The sequence below is a fragment of the Durio zibethinus genome, chromosome 18, assembly GCF_047325235.1.
Source record: "Durio zibethinus cultivar Kanyao isolate XHJ-2024 chromosome 18, ASM4732523v1, whole genome shotgun sequence".
Taxonomy (NCBI): Eukaryota; Viridiplantae; Streptophyta; class Magnoliopsida; order Malvales; family Malvaceae; genus Durio; species Durio zibethinus.
The window spans coordinates 11,885,449-11,901,581 of NC_143179.1; the positions used below are offsets into that span (position 1 = coordinate 11,885,449).

At 24.5% G+C, this 16,133-nt stretch overlaps 1 protein-coding gene across 4 annotated transcripts; it reads right to left on the reverse strand.

Moving 5' to 3' along the window:
- Nucleotides 1-5,702: 5,702 nt before the first annotated feature.
- On the reverse strand, nt 5,703-10,380 carry LOC111299599 (putative prolyl 4-hydroxylase 7). 4 transcript variants are annotated; one of them, XM_089747580.1, is made up of 11 exons: nt 10,284-10,380; nt 10,085-10,178; nt 9,923-9,980; nt 9,723-9,827; nt 8,356-8,413; nt 8,086-8,261; nt 7,878-7,938; nt 7,253-7,545; nt 6,853-6,893; nt 6,175-6,244; nt 5,703-6,080 (listed from the first exon to the last, which is right to left on the reverse strand). In XM_089747580.1, the coding sequence occupies exons 2-11, from the start codon at nt 10,150-10,152 to the stop codon at nt 6,069-6,071; spliced, it is 942 nt and encodes a 313-aa protein (XP_089603706.1). In that variant the 5' UTR covers nt 10,153-10,178; nt 10,284-10,380; the 3' UTR covers nt 5,703-6,068. The 4 variants fall into 4 exon arrangements, 3 of the variants coding, with proteins under 3 accessions (XP_089603706.1, XP_089603705.1, XP_089603707.1); XM_089747579.1 differs by having other exon boundaries at nt 10,085-10,357; XR_016329875.1 differs by lacking the exon at nt 6,853-6,893 and having other exon boundaries at nt 10,085-10,360.
- Nucleotides 10,381-16,133: the final 5,753 nt, after the last annotated feature.

The following is a 16,133-nucleotide window of genomic DNA, read 5'->3' on the forward strand; positions in this document are numbered from 1 at the left end:
GTCCCATGCATCATCCAAAAAGCACAGAAATGCCACATCTTTGAACTTTCTGTGGAGAAGCATTGTTTTCTTCTGGTTTAGGATACCTAGGAACATTGTTTTCTGGTTTTTTCTCCATAAAAGGCCCTATGAGCCTTGTGGTAAGAACGAGACAGATGATCTTTTTGCAATGCGTTGCTCAGATTTTCTCTTTTTTTTTTTTTGTAGGCTTGAATTAACAGTTTATAGATACCCGATGCCTCGATAGATAGTTTATAGTTTTAATTCCTCAATAAGATCAGAATTTTCTAGCCTCTGGATAACTAGTTGTTGGTAGTTTAGAATGTAGTGTATTTTTGGATAGAAAGATTTAATTATTTATAAATAAAATTAATTTTTGTATTAGTTTTATTCATGTTTTAAATAATTATGTTTGAACAGAAATAATTATCATATGACAAATAATCATAACTATTTGAATATAAATAGATTATTGTTCATAAAGGTCATGATTATACAGAAGTATATAATCATCTGAATAGAAGTTTATTTTTGTTCATTCATTATAAATAAATATTTCAGTATAACCATTTTTCACTACTTTTGATTGGAGAGTTTAAGATTTTATTGTATCTTAAAGGCATAAATGCCTTTAAAAAAATATTCTTCACACCTCAAAGCTAAAATTATTTTTTATTATTTTTCTTCTCTTATTTATTTATTTACAACAATTTAAAAGCAATTATGAGAAATTTATATTTCGCTCAAACAAGATATAAGGAAAAGAAATTGGCATGATTTGGAGATCAATATTAAAAGAGGCTTAAGGTGTTAAAGGATTAATATTTTCATGGACCAAAATATTAATTTTCATAAAGATCTTTATTAGAGGTATATATTTTATATTTTGCATAATTGTTGGTAAGAAGATTGACTAAATGAGATAAATACGTTAATAATTAATTTCATTAGTGTGTAAAGTCAAAACACAATATGTAAAACATTAATTACATTGCATAAGTTTATGTATATATTGAAATTGGCTCCATAATTGAGTTTAATAAATTGTATTATATCTATTTAAAAAATCAATGCTTAAAAATATTAAAATGAAAAATAGCCTGAAAACATAAAAAAGAAAGACATGAATTGATCTACAACAAAAAAAATTATCACTTGTTATCAAGTAATGAATTAAATTGGATTTTAATGGAATGATCGATTATTTAATTGTCATGTCTTGATTATACATAGAATAGGCAAATTGTCCCATGGTTTCTATGAAAAATAATTGGAAATGAGTAAAAGAATTTACCATGAAAAATCATATCTAAGTGGAGAATATATTTAGAAAATAAGATTTGGTTGCAAGATTAGTTTTATTTTTATATCATGGCACAAAAATTAAGATAATAAGTTGAGTCAAACTATTTGTATAAATCTATCATTGTTGGTTGTTTATAAATCAAATGTTGATATATATTTTTTAAAAATTTATTATTGGTTCAAATTTTGGCTAGTGTTCAATTTTCATGAAAACTAATTAAAATTAAATTGATGTATGTGAATAATTATTATTAAGATATGTTGTTTATGGATTAATTGGTGGATAATAAACCAAATAATTGTTATTATAAAAAACATCGGTAATGTAACATGTATTTTACTTGTTGGATATATTACACTAAAAGTAATTTTACAAAATAAAATTTATTGTGAATAATCACAAAGAAAAAGTTTAAGGTACAATTTAACTTGTGTTTGATGGTTAAAACAAGTAAGACAAATAAACTCAAGAATTTGGAATATAAATGTTCCTATTGTATAACTAATGAAATTGGCTTACAAAAGGCAGGAGATTAAAGAGATGCTTGTTTAAAAAGAAAATATCAAACTATTATAACTATGAGGTTTACAAAGGTCTAGGTTTTGAAATATTATTCCCATTAATGATAGCATTTATAAATTGTTTGAATTTATAATATAATAAGTTAATACAAGTTTATTATATGCAATGAATATATAATTTCATGAAGAATTGTGGCTGATGGTAATGTAAAATACATTAAGTATGTATATCTATGGCATCCCTATATTTTGTAAATTTTATATTAGTATCACTAATTAAATTTTGGCCAACAATTTGGGCTAATTAGATTATTGATTAAAAGAAAATGCATGTCATTAAAAATATTGAAGCATTTGTCGATTACTAGCATTTTAAAGGATACTCATCAATGTCTAAATTAGTCATGTTTATAAATTAGAAAAGAACATACAAATTCAATGTTCCAAAGGTACTGTTACATGCATGTGTTTAATTTCGTTTTATGATGGCATAGAGAACGTTGGTGTAATTTGTCATATATTATGAAAATGAAATAAACAAGATGAAATTTTTTTTCTTATATGTTAAGAAAAATATGAACTATGGAGATAGAATGCCATCATCAAATTAATATATTATTGGTTAAAGACAATGAAAACATTTTTACTTATTGTACCTGAAAAAACATTTTTGCTTCTTGTAACTGAAAAAAAGACTTTTTGCAGGCTATTAAAATAAAAAGTGAACAAGTTTATGAGGTTTTCAATAGTTTCATAGCAATGACAAGAATATGGCTAGTTATACCCCAAATTAACATATGAGCTTAGATAATAATATTGCTTTGTAAAAGTCGTAAACCTTGAAGTTAGCCAATCAATGATTTAATAAATACAAATTCATCATGAATTTTTGTATGAAATATGAGTAGAACTCATATTATAATTATTGTTTATATTATTTTATGAAATTGATTCTTTGGATTCATGTTGCATGACTTGCGTTGATATCATAATCTAAATATGAACATATTGATCACAAAATGATTGTGAAAGTATTTGAAATTAGAGTTAAATATATTATAGACTCTTTTTGTACATAGGCATATTTATCTTATAAGTAAAATTTGAATTTATTATATATCTAAAAATGTTATGATTAATTAAAAATGGTAAATAACAGAGATATATAAGCTGTATAATGGTGTAGAAATAAAGTTCTCATAAAAATTTGAAATCAAGTTTAGAGGTTTCAATAGTCATGAACTTAGAATTGGTCATTACACAATTAATATATGCATTGGAAACTCATGATAACATTTGAGATTGTTGGTTTTCACTAAAAACTATAACTATAAATGAGATAACTTCAATAACCAAATCTACATGATTTGTAAGTATGATATGGATTATTATGGTTGGCTTAGAATAGCCATAGGCCAAAATTGATGCCACAATCTTGATCACATTGTGGTAATTTTTTGTTATATATATGATCTAATTTATGGATTGTATAAATGATTTATCATCTATGGTTCTATATAGTAAAAGTTTCAAAGTATATTTATTTTGAAAGCTACGAGTAATTCAAAGATCTTGTGAATATGAAAACTTTTATAATAGCAAAAGGAATGCTATGTAATCCATTTGGGTTATGAAAATGGTTTTGTTCATGATAATAAAAAAAATTATTAATAGTCTCCATGATGAAATAGATATTTACATTATTTGTAATAGTGTCAATTATTAAAAGTATTTATGAATTGAAATAAAAAGTCTTAAAAAGAGACTATAGAAGCATGATTATATTTGAAATCTGCTTATTAAAGTAAATTTTTATATTGAGTTAAAATATAAAAGTTTTGAAAAATATAAAAGTTTTGAAACTTTTTTATAAATATTAAGATATTTACTAATTGTCTTTCACTAAAGGTGGATTTAGAGGCCTTATACTTAGAAAAAAAAACTACCAAATAGCGAAAGGTAAATAAATTAAAATTTGATTAAGTATATATGATATCTTGACAATTGAATGAGATATTCTTTAATAAAATAATATATACTTGCACATGGTGAGGGTGATAAGAATCATAAGAAACAAAAATTACTACCATAGTGTTGTAAGATTTTAATATAATTTTACGAGTAAATTATACAAGTTAATAAGTTTATATACTTTCTACGGTAAAATCATAAAAAGTCCTTAAAAATCTTAAAAGGACTAAAATGATTTGGTTTATTCATTGAATTTATCCAATTATAGTAAAAGTATAATTATATTAAAGATGTATAAAAATATGGAAATAGAATGATTGAAATTTATGAGTATAAAGTTGTGGCTATAACCAACACTAACTATTTTTTAAAATGATAAAAATGAGATAATAATGTCTGGAGCATATAAATGATATGCACAATAAAAAGTTCAGACATATTAGCCTGAAATTATTATATTAAATATTCAATCTCAAATGAGAGTAATTACTATAAAAAAAATTGAATTCCAAAATATTTAGTTAGTAGTACTATAAGTAGAATAGATTTAAACCCTTATTATTAGACACAAATAATGAAAACCCAACTTTGAATTAGTAACCTCTAATTACAAAATTTAATAAGTAAAAATAAATTATTGTTATGTGTCTGTTAAATATTAGTAAAATATATTCAAAATTTAGAAACTTGTATGATCAATTACATGTAGAGGATGAGTTTTTATATTCTTAATGGAGTATTAAATGTCTAAAGTAATAGAGATACAATGAAAATTCTACCTATATAAATATAGAAGTGATGCCGCTTCAACAAAAAGAATTCGGGTCTCTATTGTAAATGTTTATGAGTAGGATAAGCCCATGGCTATAATAGTGCTAAAAGTGGTTATAAATCTCTGACAGAAGATAAATAAGTATTGTATGTTATATCTTCAATTCTAACATTAAGAGTTGATGTTTAATCTGTGGACACCATCAATTTCATTAGAATTCTAAGATATATACGTTAATTAATGGTTTAAATCGAGAGATACATTTTTATATTCATAATATTTATTTGTGTGAAAGATTAAAAATTAAGCATCAACAATCCAAACTAATGGGAGATTGTTGGTATTTAAAATGTAGTGCATCTCATATTTGATAGAAAGATTTAATTATTTATGAATAAAATTAATTTTTGTATTAAGTTTATTCATATTTTAAATAACTATATTTAAACAGAAATAGTTATCATATGATAAATGATCATAGCTATTTGAATATAAATAAATTATTATTCATAAAAGTTATGATTATACATAAAGTTATAACCATTTGAATAGAAGTTTATGTTTGTTCATTCATTATAAATAAACCTTTCAGGATAATCATTTTCATTACTTATAATCGGAGAATTTGAGGTTTTGTTATATCCTAAAAATATAATTGTTTTTAAAAAAGTGTTATTTATGCCTCAAAGTCAAAATTTTTTTTTATTATTTTCTTCTCTTATTTATTTTTTCTAACACTAGTTTAGTATAAATATGATTGGTTGATGCATGTCACATATAGAAATACATTGTTTTTAATTGATTCATAGCCGAAATCATTTGTTATCAACTTGATATATGGGGTATGGTTCATTATCATTAATATCATAAGTAACAGTATATTATTCGGACTCCTGACGAGTACTGTATCAGATATGGCATGCATCACAGACATTGGTACATTTAAAATTTTCTAAGTTATTTCATTTATTTGGAGAGTCGGATATATATATATATATACACTCATCTCTATAAGATATGTGGACAGACATGAATACTTCAAGAAAAATAAAGAGTGAGAGCAACAAAGTTGCTCGTACTATATACACGTATACCATATTATTTGACATGAGAACGTTTGATTTTTCTTAAGTTTATTATAATTTATATTCACCAGGAGGAATCGATTATATTCAACACAAGTACATTAAAAACAAATTATTAGTCAGAATATCGTAGATATTAGAAGAAACTTAGCAACAGGCTCTCACAGTTTGTTCGATAACACATACTTGTCTAAATCATCAGACTTAAAATCGAACTAAGTAATCAAAAGAACTATCTAAAAGTTCAGGAAATTGCGAACATACGTATCTCAATGTCCCTATCCAGGATAGCATCAACAAAAGAACTTGCAGAAGATGAAGCATCAGTGTGGATGCTGACCTGATTCATTGTGGAAGACCTGTAATCATCATATGCTCCAAAACCCTGAAGTTCAACTTTGTTGAAGTTATGGTCACTTCGTTGTCTGTTCTTCCAGGAAGATGTCTTGCAATTAATATGATGCATTATCTTCAACACATGGATTTTTTCAAGCATGAAGGAAAGAATAAAATTGAAACCTGCTTTCTTAGGAACCAAGGTCCAGTTGCCAATTCCGTGTTTGGAATTTCTTCAGCAGTCCAGAGACCCCTGTTAACATTGGATTTATCACAGCAAGGGGGTCTTCCCATTGAATGATAATGGTGACTCACACACACACACACACACACACACACATATATATATATATATGATTTATTATATTTAATGGTGATGCAATTGATTCTAAAGAGAGATTATGTTTGAAGAGAAGAAAAGAAATGTTTTTAACAAGTGAGAAGAGGGCAAAAAAAAAAAAAAAAAACCTTGAAAATATGTACTCCCAATTCTAAGTGCAAATTTTGCGTGAACTCATGGTAAATGTTCACTTGCAAGGTAATTTTTGCCGAATGTGGTTTTTATTTGAAAAGCTTGTAGTGTGCCAAATTTCATTATCTGTTTATTTTTAACCTTTTTAGTAATTTTGTTTTGTTTGCTTTTTCCTTAAAAGTTTCCTTTTTGACGTTTTCAGAAGAACTCAAATTTCCTCTTTTTTTTTTTCATTAAAATACATAACTATATTGTTTATATAAAAATGAGATGACTGAAAATATTTATTGGGCTTTTGTGATAAACCATACAATTATCTATTTTTCAAAAAAAAAAAAAAAAGCATTAGAAATTTCGAATTAACTGATGAGAATCGTCTATTTGCTTACAAAATGTTGAAATTCTCTGTCAATTGGCTCCAGAGTATAGTCTAGCCTCCAAAGGCCACCATTTGCATGTTCATCAGAGAAAAGGAGTTAAAGACTAACTAATAGCTAAATCATTCTGTACAATGTGTTCCCAATCCAATGAAAAGATTTGCATCAAATGATAAAATTTAGATAATAATCAATGTGAGAAATCAACTTTCGAAAAGGAAAAACGAGATAGAGATGATAGTAACCATCTGTAAGATATGACATTCCACAATAAAAAGATTTTATGTCCTACAAAATGTGTGTGCATTGAGCACAACTCAAATATCAGTATATACAGCTATTAAATGGTTAACCATCTTTCTTTAAAGAACGCGGAAACAGCCTGGGAAATAACTTACTAGGAGGAGCATACCTTACAACTCTTCCTACAGAATCCGTAAGACTCGTCAGAACCCACCATGTAAGTAGGGTTCTTTTCACACTCGCCAGCCTTAGCCCAGATGGGGCAGTTCTCATTGTCATCAACACAGTCCCCGTTTGCAAAGCGCTTCTCCAGTTTATCAAAGGACCTGACATGGATCCACTTTGTTGCAGACCATTTCTCACCCTTTATTACCGGGCAACTTCCATGCAAACTGTTGGAATCAATAGTTGCATCAAGATGAAGACTGAAGAACAATAATGCATCGCCTTTTCTGGGTTTCACTGCAAGTATATGCAGTACACTGAGGACCATATGGTAAGATTTCTATTGCTATAATTTACTGGAGAACCATTAAAATAAGAACACAATATGGCAGTTTTGTGGTAATATCAACAGAACTCATTGAAATGACAGATTACTAGCCAATCCAAGAAGTGGGCCTATATATGATAGAGATAGTGCAGATAAATAATGGCAAACGGAAATGACACTGCTGTGTCCAAGAGAATCAAGATCAAAATGCATTTGTTCACTCTAAAAGAGAAAGTAAACAAAAAAAAAAGAAAAAATACATTGGCTTTTCACCTAATATCTCAAAGGGTAATCGTAATACCTGCATATCCATTTTTGGCACAATCTGACCAGCTTTCGTTCTTGGGCTGAGCAAGTTTTCTCTGCAGAAGACAAATGAAGAAAAATGAACAAAATAAGCAAAAATCATCGAAATGTAACAATGAGAGAATAGGAGCAAAGTATAAATTAAATAAAATTAAAAAAAAAAAAAGACTGCAAAAAAACTGGATTCGCAAGCAAATGCTTGCCTCTGAATTTGGAAACACAGTTTCCCCACCACTATCAACATCAGACAAATACATCAGTACAGTGGCAATACGGTGACCACCCAGCTCTTGGTTAGCCTTGTCAAGAAAATAATCGAAATGTGGCTCATACTTCTGACCATGCTCATAGTGTAGTATTTGCATGGATTCCCCATTCTCTGTTTGCAACACCATGTTCAAGGAAGATGAGAAAAATGTCCTTCCATACTGATTAAGAAATTCTAAAGTAGCAATAAGCAGTGATAAATATACCTACAGGAAGGAAGGTCCATGCAGCAATCCTGGCTTCAACATCAGCAACTACTTCATCCTTCATATCAGAAACAAAGGACACTACATAAGCCTTTGAAGTTCAAGAATCACCATATGCGATGCTCTCCAAACATGGTCCATAAATAAAAACTATCCTAGTTATCACAATAAGGATAGAGTAAACAGTCTCTAAACTCAATGAAACACATAACTAATCCTTGCATGCTTGCATCCACGACAGTAATTTATGGCATGGATTTGACGAGGCTTGAATTAGCCAGAACCAATGTGACTAACTCTTAAGCAATGATCTTTTCAACTGTTCATTCAATGAGGAAACAAATTCTTTTGGTAAAGAACCAGCATTGAAATTAAGTTTGAACAAATCATGAGGGAAAAAACCACAATCACACAATCCATTAATTGTGACAAACTACCACCTAAAACTTGGTTATTTATGAAGAATACAGAAAAAACTGCTGTGAATACAAACACTGTGGAATACAAATTCTAACAGAACATCAATAAAAAAAAAAAAGTTTGGCAATACTGCCATTAACTGGTTCAAAGCTCATAAGTATTCCACAACTTTTATTTGATAATCATAAGATCAAATCTGTCAACATCAAATGCAAGTTCTCAAAAAACAGAGCAAACTCAAATCATTGTGAACAATTTTCTCATTAAGAAAATTGTCATGACATAATTCTATAGGTTATGTTTGGTGCATAAGATGATGGATAGAATAGGATTATAATCATCCTATATCATGTTTGATTTGTGCCTAAAAAAGGGGACAGGATTGCAAGGAGGATTAATTATCCTCTTGGCACAGGATGATTCAATCCTCTCAATGTGGAGAGGATTATTTTTAATCCATGGGATTAAACTTACATGTCTTATTATATCCTTAAAAATTACATCAATAATTTAAATTGTATATACTTTAAGGAAGGATAATTTTGATCAATAATAAAATTATCCTATCCTAATCGTTGCACACATCAAACACAAGATATGATGACATTATTTAATCTAATCTTATTCATAATATCATTTTACTTTATCCTATCATAATCTTGTGCATCAAACACGTCCCGAAGCCATATACTTATCCTTTCTTCAGAAACTACAACAAGATTTCATTGCATAAAGTCAATTTAGCCAAAAATAAAAAATACAGAAAACAAAATCAGGTGATGAGGAAATCATTCCATTTACTTCTAAGTTCTATAATTTTGATCATTGATTCAACATTCGGATGCGGACACCATGAATAAACCAACAACATTCATCTCCTACATTAACAGAATTCCAACTAATTTCACAGCTTTAAAAAAAAGAGAAAGGCAACTTATGAGATTTACCTGAGCTTTCTGAAGAAACATGCCAGAGCTGGTTCGAACTTCACTTTCAATGCTTTCACCTGATTCATTATCTGCCACCATTGACTTCTCTAACTTATCCTTAGCCTGAAATCAATTCAATTAAAAAAAAAAGAATTTAAATTCATAAATCGAATTCTTCAAAAAAGATAGTTCAAAAATAAAATAAAATTGTTGCTTACCAGATTAATAAGGTGATCACATTCCTTACTCGATAAAAATCCTTTGTAAATAAAAGTTCTGCAAAAAGAAAAAAAGAATCATAAATTTCACAGTTTTGACTAAATTAAACCAAAAATAAAAATGAAAATAAAAAAAAAAAAACTGAGAGAAATTAAAGTTACCTAGGGTGCCATGAGAGTTGAGTAACACGAGTCGGATCAAATAGAACTGAAGAAGTTCCTCTTTTCATTTGAAGCACCGATCCATTAATCTCAGCTGAAGCCAAACAGAAATTAAGGAAAATAAGAAGAAAGAATCCGAGGAAATATCGAGAATCCATGAGAAAAAAAAAATTATGGCTTCAATCCGTAATGGAATTACAGAGAGAGGAGAAGGCTTCGAAAGACTTTGTCTTTCTTTTTTTTTTTTGTTAACTTTTAACTTTTTTATTTAGGATTGGCGTAAGGTTTTTTATTATTTTTAAAATTTTAATTCATCTTTACAGCTCTGATTTTATCTATTTAACTCATCTGATAAAAATCTTATGCGTCTAATTATCTCGAAGCCTTAATTTCAAAAAATTTGACAAAATATCTATTTAATTCATTCATTTATAAAAAATTTTTTTGTCTTGTGATTTTTCAAAAGCTTTTATTTAAAAAAGCAAAAAGTAATAAGAAAATCATAACTAATTAAAAATAAAATTAATATTTGCATACTCATCTAAAAAATTATATATTTCATGTACAATCTTTCAACCATATTATTTGCATCCAAATACATTTTTTTTTACTAATTTATGGCACGCGTGTGATGTATGTATAATTTTTGTTTTTAAAAATTTATTTTAATAAATAAAAACTTTTATATTATGATAATAATAATAAATATTAATAATTTAATTTTAATTTTGATATAATATAAATAAAAATTGATAACTTTTGATATAATTTTGATTTTTCTAACTTTTAATAAAATTTTAGTAACATTTGATATAATTTTGATAACTTTTAATATTAGTTTGGTAACTTATAATACAATTTTGGTAACTATTGATAAACTTTTAATAACTTTTTGATGTAAATTTAAATTAACCTTCTAATAACTTATGATATATTTTTAGTAATTATTGATAAAATTTGTGTCATTACATATGTAACAATGGATTACTATAGGAAAATGTAGATTTAGTTCTAATATAAGATTTTTTATATATATAAAAACATTATTGTTTCATTCAAATTTATAAATTTTTTCACTAAATTTTTTTTATTGAATAGGTTCGTGGTAGATATATCATAGTCTCCCAAGATGAAATTTCTAATTTCGTTTCTTCTAGTAATCAAAGTTCAATCTCTGACAACTTTAAGTATAAAAAATTCTATCAATGATTGACAATTATGTTATCAATGATTTATTATTATATTATCATGATTTATATATTGTTAAATTATGAGTAATTTACTACTAAATTAGCATTGATTTACTATTAATTTATGAATGATTTACTATTAAATTATGAATTATTTACTTCTAAATTGTTGATGATTTACTACTATATTACCGATAATTTGTTATAAAGTTATAATTTATTTGTTATTAATTTATCAATGATTTACTACAAAATTATCAACGATTAATTAATTTAGTACTAAATTATCATTAATTTATAACTAAATTGTAAGTGATTTACTACTAAACTGTCAATAATTTACATCTAAATTATCAATAATTTACTATTATGTTATTATACTTTTACTATTATGTTTGCTTGACTACTTAATTTTCGATTATTTACTACAAAATTATCACAGATTTATTACTAAATTAACTTTGATTCATTATCAAGTTATCACTAATTTATATTAAATTATCTATAATTTACTATTAAGTTATTGACGATTAAGTACTACTAAATAATATTGATTTATTTTTAAGTTTCCAATTATTAACTATTAAATTATAATTGATTTACTACTAAATTATTTATAATATACTATTAATTATCAATTAATTACTACTAAATTGAAACTTATTTACTATTAAGTTATTACTAATTTATTGTTAATATATTATTGAGTTATTATTAAGTTATCGATGATTAACTACTGAGTTATCACTTATTTTTATTAATTTATAATTGATTTACTAATATATTATTATACATTTATAATTATAAAATTTGAAATTTAAAAAATCCACTAATAATATATGAGATAATTTTCATTTTATATGATAACGTTATTGTTTTATTCAAGTATAAAATTTTTCACTAATTTTTTTATTGAATGGGTTCATGTTAGATTTATTCTAGCCCCCAAAATGAAAGTTTGGACTTCACTTTTACTAGTAATTAGGGTTCAATCTTTGGCAACTTCAACTATAAAAAAAGTTATCAATAATTAACAATTAAGTTATTAGTTATTTCCTATTAAGTTATCAATGATTTACTACTAAACTATTAATGATTTACTTCTAATTTACTAATAATTTGCCATTTAAGTTACGAAATATTTAACGTTAAGTTATGAATGATTTTTATTAAATTATTGATGATTTACCACTAAGTTATTGATAATTATTATAAAATTATAATTAATTTACTACTAATTAGCCAATGCTAAACTAAAAAGTTATCAATGATTAACTAACTTCTACTAAATTATAACTAATTGACAACTAAATTATTAATAATTTACTAATATATTATTAGTAATTTACTTTTAAACTATTACTTTACTACTAAATTATTAATGATTTACCATGATATTTTTAGGTATTTACTATTATGTTATCATTGATTTACTACTTAATTTTTGATTATTTACTATAAAATTACCATTGATTTACCATTAAAATATCTATGATTCATTACCAAGTTACTACAGATTTATATTAAATTATGCATGATTTATTATTAAATTATCACTGATTAACTATTACATTATCAATGATTTACTACTAAGTTATATTGATTTATTTTTAAATTTTCAATGATTTATCAATTGTTTACTATTAATTTATCATTGATTTACTACTAAATTATTTGTAATTTACTACTGTTAATTAATTACAATTAAAGTAAAATTAATTTATTATTAAATTATTACTAATTTACCATAAGTTATTATTGATTTGGTATTATGCATATATTATTATATTATTACTGATTTACTAAAAAGTTATCAATTATTTATTACTAAATTATCATTTATTTATTATTAAATTATCACTAATGTACAAGTAAGTTATCGATGATTACTATTAAGTTTAACTGATTACATTTAAGTTTTCAACGATTAATTATTAAATTATTAATTATCTACTAGTATATTATCATTGATTTGTATATATCTAAAAAGAAAATAATTACAATGTATGCTATATGATTTAATTTGTAAGGTAAAGAAAAACAAAAAAAGTTTAAGTTTAAATGACTTGAAAAGTATGAATAAATGCTTTAAATTTATTATCAGTAGTTTAACATGTAATAATAAATTAAAACCATAATATTCTATATTAATGCAAGTATTAAAACTAAATTTAATAAATATATACAATGCATTAAGTCAAATTTTCTAAGATATTCTTTAAATTTTTAGTTCATGATAAAATAGTACATATTAAGATAAGTTTGATTTATGATTTGATTGAATCATTACTATATATATTTCATAACTATTAGCGAAGTACAATTACATATAAAATATTAAAAATTTTGATGTGTTTTGTCACTAATGAAAATAACAAATTTTGCCTTATATTTTTATTTTAAAGTATACAATTTTGGATAAAAATTTTGTTATATATATGATAGAAGTAATGAGAATAAATTTACTAAATAAAATTATAAAAATTAAACAAACTATAATTGTAAAAAATATTAAATTTACAATAATCACATTTGCATTCTCTATAAAAAATTCTTCTACTAAATGAAAAGATGGTATATTTTTAATCGTTGCATCATGCTTATTACCATCATTCAAAATAACTTTTTTGGTATTTTGATACCAATCAACTTCTCCATTTTGAAAAAAAGGAAAGAATATTTTGCATTCTCCATAAAATGTTTTTCTACTAAATGAAAAGATAATATATTTTTAATTGTTGCTTCATTCTTATTACCATCATCAAAATAACTTTTTTAATATTTTGATGCCAATCAATTTCTCTATTTAAAAAGAGTGAAGAATATTATAAGGTTCATAATAGGCCAAATAATATTTAACTCTATGTTATTTTTAAGAATAAGTTTGAACTATGATATGACCTATTTCAAATGAAATGTTTGAATTGTTTCTTTCAACCCATATTATAATACAAATGAACGATTATAAACTTGTTGATCCAAATTAACATTTTTATAATACAAATTTCAAAAATCCTCAAAAAAGAAATATCCTTTAATCTCTACAAAACTTGGGTATAATGATTTTCTTCTAAAATTATCATTAGTATTTCTATTACTTTTGCACTTAAATTTTTATTGTTTTGTGTTCTTGTTCTGTTTTAAACTTTATTACTATGTCATAAAAGAATAACTAAAATAACATGAATTAATTAACTTAGATTTGAAACAATTAAAAACTCAAATTGAGTATAAATAAATTTTTTACTCATTTTAAATTTTAATTTAATTAAAATAATATAATCCACATAATTATAAAAATAAATTAACTTAACTTGATTTTAATTGATTTTAAAAAGTTAATAACTCAATAGTTATTTAAAACCCGAAATAATTGAACATAACAAAAATTCGAATTGAAATAGTTATCTAATCAAAATCAAATATTATTCATCTCCCGTAATAATTTAAAAGTTTTTAATTTAATTTTTTTTCCTTTCATCTTCAATGTTTTATTGTTATTATTTTTGTGGTTGAATTAGTTAATTAATTTTAGAACTATTTTTAAAATGGAATTGTAATTATAAGAAATGAAGTATACCTTTTTTTTTATTTAAATTTAGGACGATTGAATCTAACTTTTTTAAACAAAGAGAAGTCCGCATCAATTATTTAGTCAAATTTGCTTAAGTACATAAACGAATAATTGAGTACACTATGAATAGAAATAGATGATAGAACTTGACTCAACCTAGTTGGTTATTAATCCTAAGTCTAAAATCCAACATGATTAAATAAAGATTTATTAAATGAATTTTGCTAATGAATGCATTTAAATCACTTTTCAATTTAGTTAAATTATAATTTATAATAATTTTATTTTATATGTAAAATGATAATTAATTTGATGAATTTCAATTCTTTTGAACAAATATGACCTAATATGACAACTTTAAAAATTTTAATATAACGGTGAATATTCTTTAACTAATATAAAAGAGAAAATGAATGAGTATATAACATTTCTCCAAAATAAAAGAGTCATTAATTCTAAAAAATATACAAATGCATAACTCTATTTTTCATAAATCAATAGAGTTTTGCATAATTAATCAATCTTTCATCTCATTTTTTTACTTAAAATAATCTTCTGTTGATGTTTCCATCAATTAAATGTAATTGTACGTTATATCAATTAAAAAATTAATTTTTTTATTTAAAAATTTTATTATATATTAATTTTTATTAAATAAAAATTTTAAAATAAAATTTTAAAAAATAAAATAAAATAAATTTCTAACCTTGATATTTGTTATGTTTTCTTATGAAAACTACAATTATAAGAATAACAAACTTATTATGTAATACCTATATAATTTAAAATGATTTTATTTTCAGCATTAACAACATAAATTTTCTTGAATGAATGTAATTTTTACATAAACACATTCAAAAGATAGTTCCAATGAATTTTGTCACACCTTGAAAGATTTATCCAAAACAATTAATTTTTCTTCACTTAATAATTTTTTACTTATAACAATTTATGTTAGGTTTTTCAATCACCTAGATAACAAAAAGAGCGAGTACTTTAATACAATTTAGAAAGATTAACTAATCTTAAGATATAAATTAATCATAAATATTTACATTAAGATAAAAGTTGAAAGAAAACTAAATCAATTATTCTTTCAGTCAAGATAGACAATTCTTATGGCAAATTGACTTGATCCAATCCTTAGTTCTTGGTAGCTCCAACACTTTCTAAATCATCTAATTTTATAGTTGAATTTTAGTTAAAGTGTTCATTAAATTATATAGTGCTAATTGTTGGTTAAGGAGATGCAATTGATTTGTATTTGATTTGATATTAGTTTTTG